Here is a 20766-nt window from a genome sequence, read left to right as displayed (position 1 = left end):
GCAATGTTCCCACCCCATCATTGGACTGACTGCATAATTCAAAATGACATCACTGTTGAGTGAGGTCATACGTGCCATATAGTTGAAAGTTTAAACATAGAGGTGTCAGTACTATTTGGATAATGTTAGACTGATGTTAACAAAGTAAGCAAGGCAAGCAGAAAGAGAGGAAGAAGCTCAATCACTAATAAATAAAAGTTATGCTGTGACACAAAACATCAATACTTAGTGTATTTATCTGTCATGGTAAATACGTAGGTGGCTGCTAACCATTGTTTTAAGCATCAGATAGGTTAAATTTCACCAAATTAACAAGAGAACTGAATTTCTTTTTACAGCATATATACTTATATTTCCCTTGTATATTTCCCTTTACCTTTACCTTATATCAGGTTAAACATGTGTGGTGAAATTGTTAAGAGTAAAACAACTGAATTTCAACCTTCTAAGAGTTTGCGCTTGTAAATAAGGATTTACATCTTTGACTGAACTCAAAGGTCTTGATTTAAGGGGCAATTTTGAGAGACAATCACAGCATATGAAAGATGCTTGAAAAAGGGAAATTGGCCCCCGAGTGGATAGGGTTTTATAGGTTTGTTTTTACCAAGGACCCACTTGTGTGTGGCATCTATTGCTTTCTGAATTGAGGAAATTCAAGAATAACGCTTCTCTGTTTTTCAAAATAGCCCCATGCTGATTTCCCTTGCAAGAAGTACACTGCTCCCAAATTTCTCATAGAAATCCAGATGACGCTCTAGTTGGTGCCTAAGACAGAGAGCAATGTTGTGAAAATGGAAGCATATGTTTGGTTGCTTCCAGTAAAAGGCATTCACAATTTAGAATGGTTCAATTTTTCAAATTTGACTCAATTTACTTCACAAATGCAAGCGCAGCAGAGCCAAACTGCTGATTCATTCCCATTCAAGCACTTAGGCACTATTGACACATTGATTAGACATTACAGTAGAAGCAGTTGCTGAGGCAATATCATTATTGGTTGTTGGTGTGAGGGCTTGTGTGCCAACACAAAATGGCCCTGAGAATGGGCTGTAGGCTTAAATATCCTCAGAACAGCATGTGAAATTATGAAATTCAGTAATCCTGCATTTGCACATGGACATGTATCTATTTATGTTGTTATATTTTGTTCTGATTTCAACAACATTTCATAAAGGGAAATTATTATTAATAAAATATATTTAAAAGATGGTACCAGGAAAATACAATCATGTGATCCCCATTGTAAACGGATGTAAAATTAAAATAAGATTAATTTAAAAAAAACAAACATAATTTTAAAGGTGCAGTCAGATGTAAAAACATCAGTGAAAAACATCGTTCACTATCAGCAACAGGTATGACGCGTAATCCTACATGCCTGTATTTTGTTAACCAAAAGGGATTGTGTTTGTAGTCATTTTTTGCCATCCCACCTCTCATTCCTGCGTGCCTGCTGAAAGGCTACACTCCCCCCTTTGCATTTTGTTTCCGAGGTGGAGCCTGATACCCCGACTTCTCCAAACTGAACTGCCGGTCCGGCGAAGCAGACGGACAAGATAGGACTGGGACCAGCAGTCGGTGGCACAGATCTGGAACGCAGTAGCTCGGGGAGGGACCATACAGGCGACTGCAAGGAAAGAAGAGGGATTTTTGAGGAAGGCTTCGTATTTTTACAAACCGGCTACACAAGACAGAGCTTCAAGAAAGATGAATTCTTTCATCCTGCTGTCGCTTTTTGCCACGATTATCGCCGGAAAGTCACCTCGGCTGAAATTTGTTGTGCATGGTAGGCAGTGCTATATTTTCTGGTTTTAAGTCACTCAGCCAATTATTAATGTCGCCAAGCATGTTTTTATTAATCTATATTATGTGTATTGTAGGTAGTGGATTAATGACTGCTTGAATGGATGGAGGGATGAGTGAATGAATGCATGAATGGAGTGAGAGTTTAGTCACGAGGTCGCCAGTTCTTTTCCAGTTCTTTTCATTAACCCATGTTCTCTTGTCCTTTGCTAAAGCTGCACAAACAGTACCAATAAAACCATATTGACAGGCTACCTCTGGATTAGTAGGCTATCTGAATACACCGCCCTCCCCCTACCCCCACAGACAGAGTAGTAAATTACGCGCTCCAACATTCAGGCCCCACACACATGTTCACCGGCTACAACAGAATGAGCATCTGGAGGAAAACTAGTTCTGTATAATCTTAATGTTAACAGTATATTATATACAGAATATGACCTTAGTGTTTTTGGGTTTTTCTTTGCCAGTTTGGTTATTAATTACTACATTAGAAACTAACGTTTCCATTAAATGTCCATGTTACATTATGTAGGCTACACACTCGCACAAAGGCACATTAGAATAATTTGGATATGATTTGTGCAACTTGTGGCTTTTCTGTTGGTCTTTTCGACAACTTGTGTGTTCGCTTTATCTTAGAGCACCACAAGTACACTGTGTGCTGTGTTTAAAATGCACCATCGCTGGTTGTTTATCAGTTAGGGGCACCTAAGCTCTAATTGGCGACGGTCCCTCCATATCCTCACCTCCAGGCGCACCGAAGCGAAGAAAACCAGTGCTCAAAAACAACCTATCCCCTGCCTTCTGGAGGATCATGGCGCCAGTTCGCCCTAAACACATCGCGAGGCTGAACACCCGCCTGTCACTGCTGAAAAGCATCATTACTGTGAAATATGACTCTTTGAAGGTTGACACAGTCACTGTAGCTCCCGCGTCCTTGCGGAGCTGCAATGCGGGACACGGCAGCTGCTTCACACTGCAGCAGATGAGTCCGGCTCCAGGAAAGAGAGGGTTGCTTTAGGGTAGCAGTCGCCATGAACACATACATGTACAAATGTACAGAAAAGGAGAAAGGGAGGGGAGAGCAATGAATGGAACATTCCAAGCCTCCTCCTAGTTATCTATTCCACTCACGCCTTTTTACACCTCACGCAGCCCGCTAATGTATTCAGCAATCAGTAGAGATGGGGGCTGTGTGTCAGTGTGTGTCAAGTTATCTGTATCTGTATCCCTCCCCTCCTCACGGATGAGCACAGTACAAAACGCACAAGATGACGGCCCCGGACGTGCATGTCATATCAATCAAACTCGGCGTTATGCAATTGGTGAGCTATAAATGTTTGTTGTTAGGACACACACACACACACACACACACGTCTACAGATAACTGTCAGAGGAAATCCATCAAAGGCGCAATCTGAGCCTGAAGTGCAAAACCTTCACAAGAAGCTGGCGCTGTTTCAGCACTGTGGACAGCGCCTAGGTCCTCAGACGGTAAAATGTCTTTCCTTTGCACATTGTGCCAAATGAGTGTATTTGGCATTTGTATACCTTCCAGGAACTGTCTGAGGACTACAACCTGGTGTTAGAATTTAGATTAAGGTTGGGTTTAGTTGAAGGGTTAAGGTTAGATATGTGATGGCTAAAGTCATTGTAGGCCATGCAGTCATTTGGCACTTGTCCAAAGCTATTACAATAAGTGCATTAAAGCTGCAGTCAGTAACAACGCATCGCTCTCTGCTGCTCGCATCATTCCGCTAAGCCCCTCCTACAAAACCTACAAGATGTATGGCAACTGAAGGCTAAAGCCAAACCTGCCAAATCTCATCTTGGGTAGAGCTCGCTCTCCAAGGCGAGAGTCTCGCCAAGACCCCAGCCAAAGACACCCTTCCAACGCTTTGCGGCCCCTGGGCAGCGGAGGATTCTGACAAATGGCATCAGAAGTAGGAGGAGCCAGAGGAATTATTATTTTCTATTATTATCATCATTATTTATTTATATTTTTTTACAGATTGTCTGTCTAATGTGCTACTGTCAGGATATTGTGACAGTTTTAGAAAATATCTTTAAATAATTCCCCTACTGCTGCTGTAAAACTGTCATCAAAAATTGTAAGACTGCATCTCTCCCAAACAAACCACTAAGAGCATATAAGTACAATATGTTTCATGAAAGTAATAGTATCAGTTTTTGTATAAACTTTTTTTAGAGTTTATTTATATAAATGAGACCAGAATTCATTGATAAGATGAACATCACACACACACCCACATTTATGATGTTAATATGGCAAATGTGTAAGCAAGTAGACACTTATTTACACAACCCGCGGACACAGAGCAACATTAATACACTGAACAAAATTATAAACGCAACACTTTTGAGTTCAGCCCATTCGTCATGAGCTGAACTCAAAAATCTAAGAATTTCTCTATGTACACAAAAGGCCTCTCTTAAATATTGTTCATAAATCTGTCATGATCTGTGTAAGTGAGCACTTCTCCTATGCCGAGATAATCCATCCACCTCACATCACATCTTGATATGCCACACCTTTAGACATCTAACCCGATCATAGTATATGATAATGATTAGTGCAGCTTTAATAAAAATAACAACAACAATAATGTTTAATATTTATACACACATGAGAGTGTATGTGTGTATTTGTTCAGGTAAGAAAATATGACAAAGGTTGGTCAAAGTGGGGGTGTTTAGTATTTCTCCTCACTTCTTTAACGGACTGAATTAGGATTCAGACCAAACGAATTTAATGTTTGCGTCACGTGACTAGTTGAACTACTTGCCCGGAAGGTGAAAACGTGAGTTTACGCGAGTAAACACAACCTCGTTTACTACAGCGGTATGAACCCAAAACAAACATTTTGCTGTGATTTAATTGCAATAAATGGATCACAATAATGCCAAAATAACTACAACATGATGCCGATTTGTTAAACACATATTCATTCTTTTTCAGGTCTGTCAGCAAGATAGCAAGACAATGACTTTTAAAATGCAATCTGAATGGAATTCAGATCTATCAGACTTATGCTATGCTAACTTGTTCAAAATAAAGTACAAAAATAGCTGGAATCAAGTAACACATATTTTCTGAACTTACCAGGTAGTTCAACTTCCTCGCTTACTTTTCTCCAAGCAAGGTTCAGTGGAAGTCGGAAACACACAGTGGCTTGCTGAGAAGCACGAATGAAGAGAAATCAATTTTATAATCCTTTATAAACATTATAAGCAAAAAGTAAATTGAATAAAATTACCTTTGATCTCCTCCCGCCATTAAAGAGCTCAATTGTCAGAGCAGAATCCAGTTTTGCTAAGGATATTTAGTTGTTCAAAAGCTCCGGCACTGAGCTTTTCACTGACTTTTTATGTAAGTCTCGCCTTGTGTGTGGTCTGAAAGTACCATTAGGAATATGGATTAGTTAGTGAATAGGGTGAGAGAAAATGAAAGTCTGCCTTTCTTTAAATTATGTGAACACACCTCATTCTGAATATTTGCTTAGTGACAAGGATATCAAAAGGTCGCGAGAGACAAAGCAGGATAAACACAAAGAGAATCTAAACCAGAGGCATAAGGGAGAGAAAGAGGAGAGATATTAAGACGAATGCAAAGAAAGAGAGTGAGCAAAGGAATGAAAGACAACAACTCATCTGGAGGCTAGTTTGACATAAACAGCTGCCTCCTAAATATCAAACCATTTTACCAAAGTTCAGCCATCGTATGTGTTGACCTTCTCTCTCAGTTGAAGGGCTGAACACCTCAATACAAAAACCCTGTTCAACCATGAGGGTCATTGACTTTTTTGTCAAGTTCATAATGAAGGACCTTGAGGTCCAACCACTTAACAACTTTGCAGTTAATTATTCTCTATATATTACATGGTAGCTCTTATCTGTTGGTTCCAAACAGAAAAGCTTTAAAAAGTTTCTAGACACAAAAGCCGTTTGACTTTGCCTCTGTTTTTTTCAATATCCAGAAAGCTTGAGTCATGTATTCAGTGGAAACTAATCCCAAAAACAACATCTGTGCTTTTCTCTTCTTTATTAGCATGTCTTACTGCAATTAAGAATTAGTTTCTTGACTCACTAAAAATGTTTTAACTTAATTCAAGAATTACATGCTCCTCTGAGAGTAAGGAAACTCCACAGCCCCTGAGTTCAATGAAGCCTTTTTATTTTTTGAAAAACAACGCTGTTTTTCTTTGTTCCTGAAAAGCTGACCTTTTGAAAATTCAATGTTTTCACCCAGCAGCAATGATTAAATGTTTTGGGGAAAAAAGAAACACATGCTCACACAAGAGAGAAGTTAGGAGTTCAAATAACGTCCTGAATGTGACATTTCAGTTGTATATGTGTGACCCTTTTGATATTGTGTTAAGAAAGACATGGCATACAACAATGTTAAAATGACTGTACATCTATTTAAAGAGCTGGGACAGCATCTCTGACGGTCAAACACTTTGTCCAGTAAGAGAAAGTGGGGGAGGAGCTTTGCCTATGTGTCATTTTTAAGGTGCCTTGTGGAGTTTTTTGGTAAACATTCTTTACAGTGTATGTGACAATCAGTGTTGCTCACAACTCATTGTGTTTATGCTTTAAGGCCTAACAGAAATCTTGGATGTATTTTCTTCGTCATAAAACATTCGTAAAGCTGATTTCTTAAAAAAAAATTGAAATTTGAAACCTACATTATTTATCTACATGTCTACTTTCTAGCAGTCTGGTTCTTCTCTGCCTTTTGATGGCACAGTACTGCTACTTGTAGATCAGCGGAACCCTCCCGATTTGCCTGGGAGACTACTGTTTTTCATTGCCCTCTCCCATATTCCTCCCGATATATGCCTGCTGTTCACAACATTTTGTCCTTGTCATTCCCATAACCCCGCTACCTACACGGTACCGCGCGTATAAGCCCTACAACTCTAGCATGCATGTGTTTCCTAGCATGCATGTGACGCAGTGTCCCCACCTCGTCTTCGGAAATGCTGTTGGGAAAAGATTTGAGGTTGGCAAGTATGGTGGAACAGTGTGAGTCCATTGGCAGGATTGTGTGTTGCGTCACCAGTGTGCTCAGGAGCACGCATGAAAACCAATTAAATTGGGGCCCACTCATGAAAACATTGCCCTATAGTGCTACTAGTGGCCATAAAACTCCACAGGGTACCTTTAACAAGTTGCTTTGCTGGCTGTGCTCAGGTTAACCTGAACCAAGTTCTATTACATTTTAGGAGACCCTCAACAGAAATGGAACAAAGGTAAATTTAATGAACACTAGAAAGTTGAGACACGTTGGATAAAAATATTGACTTGGCTATCTCGTGGAGAAATTGAGCATCTTGTTGAGCTCAGCTGTCTGTAAAATTTTGTGAAATTAAAAATTAAATGAAAAAATTGATAAGATATTGGCTCATCATAAAAAATAAATGATTAAGACTTAGATTTAGCGTAGATTTAAGTGGATGAGTTTCACAAAACTCACGCTAAAGAAACTGTAGAGATGAAGTAGCTAGGGCAGTAGGGCTGATAGGGCACTATGCAGGTTAGCACTAGTTACTATTTTCAATTTATAAAATTCTTTGAGCTTGATGTTGGTCTGTTTACCAGAATATTAACATTTTCTCCATTTCTCATTGTTGAAACCAGACTGAATTACCATAGGCACACTTATGGTATGATGTTCTGCTTCCTAACAAATATATATACCAATCTGTCTGTGTGCCAGCTACAAGGGATTCCTCTCAAGATCATCAGACAGTGAAATGAATATGTTCTTTCCAAAGCCATTAGATACACTAGTGTTCCTTGTGAAGTATAAGCTTCATCAATTAGGTTCCCGCCAATCAGAGAGGCAACTGTTTCCATAGAAACTTAGTTGGTTGGCTAGCAACCTGTATCAGTGATCACCACCACTTCATCCTGGCTTCGCTGTCAGACTGGATGTCTTTTTTATTTCAGGGAAGAGAAGAAAATCATTATAGATATCATGCACCAAGACCATATAATCATCTCTTGTCATTATTAGTACATCTATCAAGAGCAAAATGCATCATCAGTTTGGAATTACATTTTGATTTTATTTTCTACTCGTGAAGTAATTTTTTTTGTGAAAATGAAAGGGAAAATGAAAAGCTGTTAGCAATCTTATTCCTCCTTTTTAAATTTGCTGATTTCACACGGTATTATAATGTGATTAAAACTATTGTCAGAAGCCCTGACAGGAAGCTGGTTGGTTTGCTACAAAGCTTTTAAACTCTTCAGACTGGAATTTTATGAAATGTCTCTTGACAAAATAAGGGGAGAAATATACTACTGGAGCAGAGACCAATTGAAGGAAAAAGGTCTGACTGGCCTATTTAACGACTTAAAATTGTGATGTTTTATAAAGCCCTCTTTAATTATAAAGCAATAAATATTAGACATCTCGCATGCAAACACATATTTTCAAGAGTTGCAGTGATTTTAATCCATTATTAAATGTAGGCACATTTGCAGTGTAGGTAAGTGGGACTGATTGGATGGGTGAATCAGAAATGCCAAAATGGGCCTTCTGGGGGTGTCCTGAGTGTAATTCAACCAAGCATCTGTGATGGTATTTGCCCGTATGATTATTTCAGTGATATTTATGCTCCCACCAAATGCCCTTTTCCTCTAACACCCAAGCCAGGTTTCTGTAAACACTCCCTGTTTAATCTAAAAACACAAAGGGCAGTAACGTCAGATCACGTGTTTTGGTAAATCATACCAGTACATAGCCAGGAGTCCTCGAGCTGGCTCTCATAGTGACGGCAGATTAAATGTAGATTAAAATCCAGAGGTCTGGCTCTTTGCCACCTGGGGTTCCAGACTTTGATTCGACCTGCCTGAGGAGCTTAGGCTAGCTAAATCTGGATCATCTTTTGAAATAACTTCCTGAAACTGACCTCTACTTATATATATAATATTTTTAATAAGAGTACCTTGTTATTTTTTATGTTTTGCTTTAACTGTGGATTTGACTTTGTTTTGATTTCCTCATTTGGGAATATGGAAATTACAAATGGACTGTGATTGGAAATATGTTGAATATATTCTTCTTTCTGCCTTTTAATTATTCCCTTAGTAGTAGTCACAGCGGAGGTTAGGCTGTTAAAATCCGAAATGGTTACTGTTGTTCTTTTTTGTCTTGTTTTTAGAATACATTTAATTGAGTTAAATTCATTTACATTAAGTAAACGTTATTACCCAAGGGCATATTATCATTGCACAAACAAAAACACATACACTTAAAATAACAATTAAAACTACAATGTACCCTAGCGACGCTCTTGTCTGCCAGCTCATCTCTGTAATATGTTTTGTTACGATCCACAGAGCCATCCAGGTTCCACTTCAACAAACCCGAGAATTACATCAGCATGTACCACCAGGAAGGGAGCGACATGTTGTATGTGGGCGGCCGGGCAATGGTATACGTGTTGACGTTCACCAACAGAGGGGTCCGCGACCTGCAGGTACACTTTACTTTTAGTTGAAATTGCTGATTTGTATGTAATAGAACATTTTCGGGGATTTAATCTCTCAGCTCCAGACAGTCATCCTTTAATGGGGTACCATGTAGAGAGCAGTAATATAAAAGAGGTTTATAACCACCAGTTAAAATACTAAATACTGCCCAGTCTTCTAGTCAGTTCACTTAAAAAGCCACTTAGGCAACCAGCCAATGTTTTGAAGTGCTGTTCGAACATAGAAATATATTTTACATTAGTAACATAGGAAGCAGGGACCTAAAGGTTGAAGAGGCAGGCCTGTAACCAGAGATAAAGGCCCTGCACACCCTAGGAACACCTTCAGATGCATTTTCACTTATGTTTCTTGATTAAGTCCTCTCAGGACTGAGTGGGTGGACATGACAACTCACACCTTTATCAGTCTTATTGGTAAGTTGGCTTTGGCGATGTCACATAATCAGTTTTGGGGTAGTTACTCAAAAAAGGTACACATTTCTAAAGTAATGCCTTACTTTACTAGATTACTCACTGCTGAAAGTAAGTAGTTACACTACTAGTTATATTACTTTTGGATTACTGCGTAAAATCATCTGTGATGCACAATAACTGCCAAATAACAAGTCACACCTCATATATGCCCAGATCAACACAAATCCTTATTTTAATGAGAACATACACACGATCTTTCTTTTATGCTATGTAATATTACAAAGCTGACAACAAAGTTGTGAACATCAGCCCAACATTTGTCAAGAGAAGTACAATACAGTAATACTATAATGCTTAGAACTTTTATTTTTTAAATAATGAACTGCATTACAATAAATCATAACCTAAAATAGGTTGTTCTTCCAACCAGTGCAAATATTAATTTGTTGAAAATAATATTTTAAAAAAAGATACTGGCCCCCATCATAATATCAGATGATGGTGAGACTTCAAAGGAAAAACTGTAATGTAATTTGAACTGTGCAGTTAACAGGCCAAACCCACACAACAAACTCACTGTAGCTCACTTGCCAAACTATGGCTTTAAAGTAAATTGTTCCCTCTTGGGCAGGAATCTCCTCAAATCGTTTGTCGCGAAACTAATACAGTACTTCCACCCCTCGAAAGAAGTCTTTAGCAGCTCTGCCATTTCTGCATCCTCATGAACTGGCGATAAAGTCAAAAGTGTTGCGGAAAAGTGTTATGCAAACATGTACGAAAAGGGACGTTTGATTTATTTTTTTCTCCTCCCATTATGCGGACCAGTACGCAAGCAATGCAATGATTTTGTTATTAGCAACTGTAATGTGATAACTTAAGTTATCAACAGTAATGCGTTAAATTACTGCGTTACAAACAAAAGTAATCTGATTAGAGTAACGCATTACTTTGAAACGCACATAACTCCCAGCATAGCCCACCTTTAGTTTGAGCCGGGTTTCAATGAGGCAGATTAAGTCAAAACTCCTGTGTGGTTTTGCATGACTTTTAAGTAAAGTCAAGTACATTTATTTACTGATCGCAAACTTGCCTCAGAAGGTCCTGGTTTGAATCCCTTACGGGTTCTGCAGAGCTGATTGTAGTATCCCTTTGCTCCTCCTTTGCTGGCTCTGCTGAGGTGCTCTTGAGCAAAGCCTTTGGCTGTGGTTTAACAGGGCAAGTGTGAGAGCGGTACAGCAAACCCACATTTGCCACAGTTTTGGGAAATATACTTATTGGCTTTCTTGCCAAAGAGTTAGATGTGATAATGGCCGTCCCTCTCATGTCTGTTTAGGCAATTAGCCTAGCTTAGCATAAAGACTGGAAGCATGGCTCTCTGAGAAGGTCAAGGTTGTTTGTTCAATCTCTACAAAAACAGAATTTTAAAAACAACAGTTGGTGGTGGGAGTTATGTGCTATAACTATTTCAGACGAGGAGAACAGACTTCCTGAAGTCCTATTGTCACAGAGGTTGCCAGGTAACTAAAGGAAAACTGGGTGGATGGATAAACAATTGCTCATAAAGAAATACTTTCCACAGAATTTAAAAACACTTAAATATATATTTGAAATTTAGAGCAATCCACTGCTTCCTGCTTTATGCTAAGCAAAACTAACCTCCTCCCGGTTTCAGATTACTTAACACATACACACACACATACAAGATCATCTAATTTTCAGCAAGAAAGTGAATAAGCATATTTCCCAAAATGTTGAACTATTCTTTTATATAAAATTTAGCAAAAGTGGCAGGTGAATTGATTTTAAAAGTAACATTTTTAGTGATAAATAGCAACTTATCTCATTTGTCTCTGTGATCTTCAATTAAAGAACAATAGATTAGGATTTTTGTTTTGTTTTCCAAACTTTAAGAAGAAGCGGGGACAACTTTGGGAATATCAAGAAATTGCTTTTGCATTGTCTGATTTGTTAACATTCTAACTTTGATTGGATGTAAAACTTATTGCTTCAAATGCAACCAATAACCCTAATTAAACATGTGTTGTTCCCGTTAATGACTGTCACCCCTCCCCGCAATGCTTACGTTGATTTCAGCTCTTAGTGTTTGTATGTGGGTGTTTTAATGGGAATGTGGATCTTTCAGATCAATTTGAGAAGTACCTATGATCTTGTTGCTATTGTGTGCCATGCAATGCAGGGAAGTGGTCTTGGTCTCGACTGCTCTCAGCCCCTAAAAGTCTCATACTTGATAAACTCTGGTCTTGGTCTTGACTTGGTCTCGGTTTGGGCAGTCTTGACAACAACACTAGTAACCACTGCATGCTGTTTTAAATTACAGAGCAACTACTAACTCAGTGAAAGTACATTTTTAACATGATAACTAAGAAATAAGTACAACCAAACGTATTACTTTTAGAAATATATATTTCCCCCAAACACCATTTGCCAGACTCTCCTGGATGTTTCCCTCCTACTTTGAGGTCGGAGAGAGACGGCCGGCCTGCCACTGACCCAATTAAGCAGCTGAGGGCTGACGATGGATCATGCATACATTAATGAAGCTATGCGTCTCTCTCCCTGTGAGGAATGAAAACATAATTCACTGTTAATAATGTTAATAATAATACTAATAAACTTTTCAAAAAGTGCTTTACATAGTTTAACCAGGATGAAAACATTTCCCCACTGAGGTAATAAAAGTAAAACAATTAAAATAATACAGAAATCAATCAATAAAAAATAAAGCCACCAACAATAAAGACAAATACTAATAATAAAACAGATAAGACAAGTTGGCAATAAAACCATGTGTGGTACAATTAACAAAAGAGAAATGTTTTCACAAGTGAGTTAAAAGATGTCACTGATTCACTGCAAAAGCCCGGTCACAATAATGTCAATGTAGGCTCAAGATTACACAGTGTGTGGGCTGCAGCGTCAGGACTGCCTAACCTGACAAATTGAAGAGACTGTAAGCTCAGTGTTTTATCCCGCTGTGACTATGCCCTATTTTTGTGAATGATTGCAGGCTTAATGTTGGGTTTTCCTCAGGAAAGACGAAAAGACAGATGGAAAAAAACATTGGTTGGTGATGTGTTTGGCATTGAGGCACTATTTTGATGTTTTATGGTGTGTTTTTATAACACTCACAGTTAAGTGACATTTAGTTAGGTTAAGTTATTTCCAGTGCCAGTTAGTTTAGTGGAGCACAACATTAAAAAATAACAATTTTCCATTCTTAACAGCAACAGTAAAAAGCAAATCTTGGTGTCAGCCACACAGGATGGAAGAGTGAGGGCTTTTTTTCTGGGATTCAACAATTTTATTGGGAGACATTTATTATTAAACGTTGAGTAAACTCAGTTACCTACTTTGCAATGAAGAAACAATGCTTGTTTGACTGAAGGGTAAAATATCATCAGTTTTCTCAAAAGGATAAATTGATTCTGCCTGCTTCGTATCATTTTTTCTATTGCTCTCTCCACCTACACGTACTAGTGGCATCAAGGTCACGGCCATGCTTTTCGTCTTTGTTAAAAGGAATTCTGAGAAATGTGAGGCCGGTTGAGGGAACACAGGGGTACAACAACAATTGAAATGACAAATGAAGCCATTGAATTCTGTGAATAACACAGAGTGGTGTTAGCTAACAAGGTGGATGTTTGCTGTGAGGACTGTGTTTTAGCAGCTTCAGCAGGGTCAGTGTTTTCATGCTGAAACAGATCAGGGTGAAAGAACTTGGCACGAACTAAATAGTCCTTCCTCCTACAGATCCCAGCGGCATCTGATCAGACTGCAATTGATACCTGCAAGGCCAAGGCTGCACCACTCGAGGTAGAAGCTCATTTTCGCTTTCAGCATCTCCATCACTTCTGCAAAGCACTCTCCTCCTCCCTCTGTGTATTATCACTGAAATCATCAACATAATCACCATCACCATCATCATCATCATCATCATCTGCAGTTGCACTACGGTGAGGTTAGCCCTACAATGTTTATTTAAGTTTAGGTTCATGTTCATTTTTTGCTAGGATTTAAGAGACCAAATAATTTAAATAAACTATAATAAATGTGTTAAGAACAGGAGACAGCTTCAATTCAAAACAAACAAAACAAACAATGCACAGTTGAGTGAGTTGATGATAATTACAGTGCATAATTACATGGAGAGACAGAATACCAGGGGTTCAAAACAATATTGAGCCTGAAGTAAGTCTAAGAATGTGCCAAAGCTTCAACATACAAGTTACAGTGCTGCTTGCCATAGGAAATAAAGAAATCCAAATGACAAAAAAAGAGTTGAGTCTGGCAAGAGAATCAGAATTCTTGGTATTTAAAGGCTGCACTTTAAGATCATTTTTACCATTTTACATCAATTAATAATTTCCACATTTATTTATTTTATAATTACCGGAAATTAACAAGATAATTGAAACTCATTTTTCATGTATAATTATGCTATTATTATTCATAGTTAACTTAATGGCAAATTAAACATAGTAGTGTAGCTATGAGGGTCCACATGACGTACGTTTGGTCAGTGCTCATGTTCGCAAGGGATGGCTTCAGAGTAGTATGTACAGAAGTGCCTGTGTGCATCCATTGTCAACGTTGCTGTCCACAGTATGTCAGAGGCAAGCCCACAGGAACAGCACCGGGGTGGAGCTGTGAGGCGATTTTACCACAGTGGTCACAGTTTGACTTTTCCAAATTTAAATCCTACCTGAAAACACATTTTATTAAACTAGCTTATCCAAAGTGATCATTGTTCTTCTGGCCACAGCAATCTTTTGTTTCTAATTATTTATGTACCCTGATTTTACACACTGTAATTTTAGTCTTTATTAATTTTATTTATTTATTGCTATACTGTTTCATTCTGTTTTGTAAGGTGACCTTGAGTGGTGTAAAAGGCACCTGTAAATAAAATGTATTATTATTATAATTATCCATCCATTGTCAACTGCTTATCCTGCATATCCTGCAGATGTGAACTCTGGTTCGCGGGGGCTTACACCCTGGAAAGGTTGCCAGTCCATCGCAGGGCCACACATAGACAGATAACTACTCACACTCACATCCACACCTAAGGACAATTTTGGAGACACCAATTAACCTAGCCTGCATGTCTTTGGACGGTGGGAAGAAGCCGGAGCACCCGGAGAGAACCCACACGGACAGGGGGAGAAGTTGCAAACTCCACACAGAAAGGCCGGGGCAAAGTGGTCCACCGTCCACCGTACCGCCCATTATTATAATTATCCATCCATCCATCCATCTTCATCCGCTTATCCGGGGTCGGGTTGGGGGCGGGGGCAGCTCCAGCAGGGGACCCCAAACTTCTCTTTCCCGAGCCACACTGGGTCTTCCCCGAGGCCTCCTCCCAGCTGGACGTGCCTGGAACACCTCCCTAGGGAGGCGTGCAGGAGGCATCCTTACCAGATGCCCAGACCACCTCAACTGGCTCCTTTCAACGCAAAGGCGTTGGCTGAGGCTGAGAAGTGTGATACCCCTGTAATTGGCACACACTCTCTGGTCCCCCTTTTTGAACAGGGGAACCACCACCCCAGTCTGCCACTCCTTGGGCACTGTACCCGTCTTCCACACAATGTTAAAGAGACGTGTCATCCAAGACAGCCCCTCCACACCCAAAGCTTTTAGCATTTCTGGGCGGATCTCATTTATCCCTGGGGCCACTGTGGTGTTGTTTGACTACCTCAGTGACTTGTGAGAGTCGGATTTAGGAGTTTCTTAAACTGTTCCTTCCACCACCCAATTACCTCCCCAGTTGAGGTCAACAGGGTCCCATCCTTAATGTACACAGCTTGGACGGTTCCCTGCTTCCCCCTCCTGAGATGGCGGACAGTTCTCCAGAAACACTTCTCCGAACATCTCCCACACCAGATGCTTTGCATCTGCCACAGCAGAGGCTGCAGCCCTTCGGGCCTGTTGGTACCTTGCAACCGCCTCCGGAGTCCTATGAGACAACAGATCCCGGAATGCCTCGTTCTTCAGTCGGACGGATTCCCTGATCACCGGTGTCTACCACGGTGTTTGAGGGTTACCGCCCCTTGATGCACCTAAGACCTTGAGACCAAAGCCTTCCGCTACGGCTTCAGCAATAGAGGCTTTGAACATTGCCCACTCATGTTCAATGTCCCCAACCTCCACAGGGATGCCAGAAAAGCTCCGCCGGAGGTGGACGGACAGGGGCCTCCTCCAGATGTTCCCAGTTCACCCGCCCTACCCGTTTGGGCTTACCAGGTCTGTCCAGAGTCTTCCCCCATCCTCTGACCCAACTCACCACCAGATGGTGATCATTTGACAACTCCGCCCCTCTCTTCACCCGAGTGTCCGAAACATGCGGCCTCAAATCAGATGAAACGATTACAAAATCGATCTTTGGCCTAGGGTGCTCTGGTATCACATACACTTATGAGCATCCTTATGCTCGAACATGGTGTTCGTTATAGACAATCCATGACTAGCACAGAAGTCTAACAACAAACACCTTCTGCGGATCTTCTGATGGATGGTGGGTCCAAAGGATAGAGAGGGGGGTGCCACGTTGCTTCTTCGGGCTATGCCCGGCCGGGCTCCGTGGCAAACCTGGCCACCAGGCGTTCGCCGACAAGCCCTCCCTCTGGGCCTGGCTCCAGACGGGGGCCCCGGGCTTCCTCTGGGCAGGGTCTCTCCTCCTCTTCCTCGTTTTGTCATCAGGGGTCTTTGTGAACTATTCTCAGTCTGGCCTCTCACCTGGAACCACTTTGCCTTGGGAGACCCTGCCAGGAGCACCGGGCTCCAGACAACACAGCCTCCAGGTTCACCAGGGCACGCAAACCTCTCCACCACGATAAGATGATGGTTCCTGGAGAGGTATTATAATTATCCATCAAGAAAATTAAGCCACTGAAGATTGAGGTTGAGGTTGAGGGTAGATTTTAGTGTGGATCTTGTTAAATCACTCCGCAAACAAACCCGAACTCTACAGTTCTAAAGAACTATTTCTCTCAAGAACATATTACACATAGTAAAAACATACAAACTTGCCTACACTAACAGACAAATTGACCCAGCCCACCCACCCACCTACACATCCACCTACACATCCACCTACACACACTTACACAATAATAAACACAAATAATAATAATAATTATTATTATTATTAGTTGATATTGCAGATCACATGATTTTTTCCATACATACATAATCAGTAGATGATTGCTTGTCAGAGTGCTGACAACATAAAATAACTAACATCTTGCTTGAAAGTGATGATCAATTTAATCTATGTAGTTGATCTATTTCTTAAATTAACATTTTTGTTTTGAAAGCTGCCAATTCTTTTCAAATCACATTTACTGTAACTGTATCATAGGCTGCATACAGATGCTTGAAGCCCTTCAGACTTCAGTCCAGCAATAATGGCAAGGCCAATAAACTGCTGTCAGGTTTAACAAAGATGTGTGATTCCTATTTTAACACACCAAAAAATGTGTTCTCTGTAAGGGCAGCGTGTCAATTGGAGTCCACTGTATTGTTGCAACCATGAGTATGTTGTCATCGGGACAAGAGCACTTCCGCAATTCAATTGGCTTAGATTTCTACCATTTCAATATTGCACTCCATATCTCACAGTAGTGAGTATACACCCAAAAGGGAGCACTGCATTTCCTGCAGCGCTAAAGCTTCAGGAGAGTCTAGCAGTGGCATGTGACGGAAAATGAGAACGTCCTGAGTGATGCAGTAAATCCTCCCCAATAAAGCCAGTTGTACTGAGAAGGGAAATGAAGGACAGGAGGCAACATTCTTCCGTGATGGACAGATACAAGGTTTGTGGAACACAAAGCCCTGGAGTGACATGAAGCTATGTGGTTGGTAGCACACCCAATTTGATAGAAAGACTATTACCAACCATCTCCCAGTCCACAGTGTTTTTGAACTTCCTGTCCACCTCGGCTTCTGTTTGTCCTGAGCGCACAAACCAATAAATACACCAAGGGCAAATATGGTCCAGGTTGAACATAACAAGAACAAAGTGCAAACCTTAATTAAAGCTAATCTTAAATCTTACTACAACGTCTCATCCTAAATGACCCAGTCATCAACTCTCACCAGTCGGCTTTCAGGTTGAGATAAGCTGTGGAGACGTTTGCTAAAAGGGTTAGGGTGAAGGTTAGTCTAGGTTCAGTCTAACAAAAGTATTTAAGCCCCAAAAAACTGGACTGATTTTCAAAATGTCTCTATCACTCTGTTTCTCTCTCTCTCTCTCTCTCTCTCTCAATTCAATTAAATTCAAATTAGCTTTATTGGCATGAATGTAATAACAACATTGCCAAAGCATCATATATACACAACATAAGAACAATCAGCCCTGTGTATCTCTCTCTCTCTCTCACACACACACACACACATCTCTCAACTTCATATGTGAATTATTAAATCCAAAACTGTAACCTATTTCCAGACAAGAACATAAATACTGGAGGATGAACTAAAACACTTGTTTAAGGTTTTAGAAATATTGAGGTTACAGTTAATGAAAAGGCTAACCTTAATTGGAGCTCAGTGATGAGATGTGAACTCTGGTCTCCTACACACCACAAGACCTCAATGCCTTTACTTAGCACCTCACTACTACTTCCCGTATTGGCACTGAAACTTGGCTTTGGACATAAAATCATTAAATATGGATGTAATTTCTAGGGATACTAGGCTGGTTTTCCACTGGGCATTGTTAGCAGTGTTGCGAGCTTCTTGCCAAGCAGTGCAGCAAAACAACATAACATTTGAAGAATGAAAGAGACCAGCTTTAGCTGGATCAAGAAAATGAAGCCACTGAAGATTGAGGTTGAGGTTGAGGGTAGATTTTAGTGTTGATCTTGTAAAATCACTCCGCAAACAAGCCCGAACTCCATAGTTCTAGAGATTTATTTCTCTCAAGAACGTATTACACATAGTAAAAACATACAAACTTGCCTACACTAACAGACAAATTGACCCAGCCCACCCACCCACCTACACATCCACCTACACATCCACCTACACATCCACCTACACACACTTACACAAGCTCTGGCCCTGTTTTTTTGGACTTTGTGATGTACTTATGCCATCTCCAATTTTGTACTTACCTTGTTTCCATCAGAATTTGTGATTCATTTTTTTTCCAAATAACATTTTTCTTTTGTTGAACACTACAACAAACTTGACTGAACATTTACCCCTTAAGGTTGTACTCAGTAATAATGTTTATCCTCCATCCAGTATATGTCCTAGAGATAGTAGCCCATTTTATGTACTTAATGAATAAGTGATGCATATGGAGTATTGCAGTGCTGTACTGCAGGGCTAAGCCTCCTGTGTGCTGTCTGCCAAAAATGTAACGGCAAAGCATGGATCGCCTCCAGTTTTATTTAACTCTCTCTCTCTCTCTGAGCAATCCGCTTTCCTTCTCGTAATCTGTTAGGTGTTGTACTCTTGGCTTTGTTTCTCTATCCCTCAATTCCACCTTCCTCTTTTCCTCTATTTGTTTTTCTCAATCCCTTGGTCTCTCTCTTGTGTTCTCTCTCCCTTTGTGCAGTTTCTTCCTCTCCAATCACTTCTCTCTACACAGTTTTTTGCTCTTTTTGCCTCTCTGTCTCTCTGCATCTTTAATCTGCATCTTAAATCCCTTTACCAGTCTGTGTGTATTTTTTTCCCCCTCCCACTTGCTTCTTCCTCATTTTCTGCCTTTGTCCCTCTCTGTTACTGTCTCTTTCTTTCACAGCTGGAGTGTGATAATTTCATCACCGTCATTCAGAAAGTAAACGACACAATCATAGTATGTGGGACAAATGCTGGAAGCCCCAGGTGCTGGATGCTGGTGAGAGTTTCATCATACAATTCATTGAAATGCTGTTATATCATTATTATACTATATTCTTAGCAGCTGGTCCTTAAGTCTAAACAGTCCCAACATTGTAATTAATATTTATTTATTTCCTCTCTTATTTATTGAGCTGGTCATATGAAGGCTGGGAGTTATGTATTGCCATAGAGGATTTTTCACAAAGTTATGAATATGTGTCCCTATGGATAAGTTGAAATTTCCTAAACCCTATGTGGTGAAAAAACAATAACTCTGAGTTTAAAATGCTGGACTTCCTCTAGGATCAAACACCTCTTCCCTCTCCCGGTAGGTAAATGACACCGTGCTGACTGACGTCCAGGGCAATGGGCAGATAGCGTCGGCCTCTGACATCTCCCCACCATACCCTTCCCAGAGGTCCATCAGCTTGCCCACAGGTAAAACAAAAAATAAATTACAAATCAAATTACAAATTACTGTTTATAGGAGTTTATGATTCACTGAAAGAAAAACGAATAAATCCTTACAAAAACATTACAGATTTCAAGATGTAGTATCAGCAAACTACGACAATGTGATGAGAGTTTTTGACAAAGTAGAGTTTTTTGTTGCCAGTGATTCGAACCCCATTCTCATCGTCTGGTGGCAGATAACAGGAGCAGTAGTTTAAGCTAATTTTATTAGATTATGAAACAGATGGGCGTTCCCTCTTAATTTTAGAAGTGATAGGATTCTGGTCACATTAGCAAATTAATTCGAAAGTATCTTACAAGTTCCTGCAGTTCTAGCACCACAATGTTGGAAGCTAGCCATCAAGCTAGCCTGAACAGATTTGATTTGCTACTTCACCAACCAAAAACAAAAATCAGCATCAGTGGGGTTTTTTTACTGAACAAGACTTGTGAATTACGATGCCAGGAGCAAAACCCAAAGTAGTTTGGTGTTGTTATATAGCCCAACTGCTCTCTAATTTTAAGAAAGTGGTTATATTAATCTAAACTGCAATGTTTCCCTAACCTTAACTATATATATTGAACCCCCTTGGTTTAACCCCAACCATGATCTCTCTTAACCCTAACTACGTAGTTTATTTACCTAAACCTAATCAAACCTTAATCATATCAGTGTCAGTTTAGAAAACAGACATGTGAATCAATTTGGTATAGCAGT

The 20766-nt window shown here is 40.1% G+C and overlaps 1 protein-coding gene across 1 annotated transcript in view; it reads left to right on the top strand.

Annotated features, from left to right (window-relative positions):
- The first annotated feature begins 1377 nt into the window (after positions 1-1377).
- si:ch211-113g11.6 (uncharacterized protein LOC559008 homolog) overlaps positions 1378-20766 on the top strand; it is a 50317-nt gene continuing 30928 nt past the window's right edge. Inside the window, exons 1-5 of the mRNA XM_038710520.1 lie at positions 1378-1786; positions 9178-9317; positions 13515-13577; positions 19516-19611; positions 19928-20033. Of these exons, the coding sequence (XP_038566448.1) occupies positions 1708-1786; positions 9178-9317; positions 13515-13577; positions 19516-19611; positions 19928-20033 (484 nt within the window). The 5' untranslated portion in view covers positions 1378-1707. The remainder of the gene's footprint in view (positions 1787-9177; positions 9318-13514; positions 13578-19515; positions 19612-19927; positions 20034-20766) is intronic.

The sequence above is a fragment of the Micropterus salmoides genome, unplaced genomic scaffold (genome assembly GCF_014851395.1).
Source record: "Micropterus salmoides isolate LMB-PRFRI ecotype aquatic unplaced genomic scaffold, ASM1485139v1 Ms_hic_scaffold_11, whole genome shotgun sequence".
Classification (NCBI taxonomy): domain Eukaryota; kingdom Metazoa; phylum Chordata; class Actinopteri; order Centrarchiformes; family Centrarchidae; genus Micropterus; species Micropterus salmoides.
The sequence above is the reverse complement of the archived record's forward strand: the minus strand, read 5'-3'. Positions and strand labels throughout refer to the sequence as shown.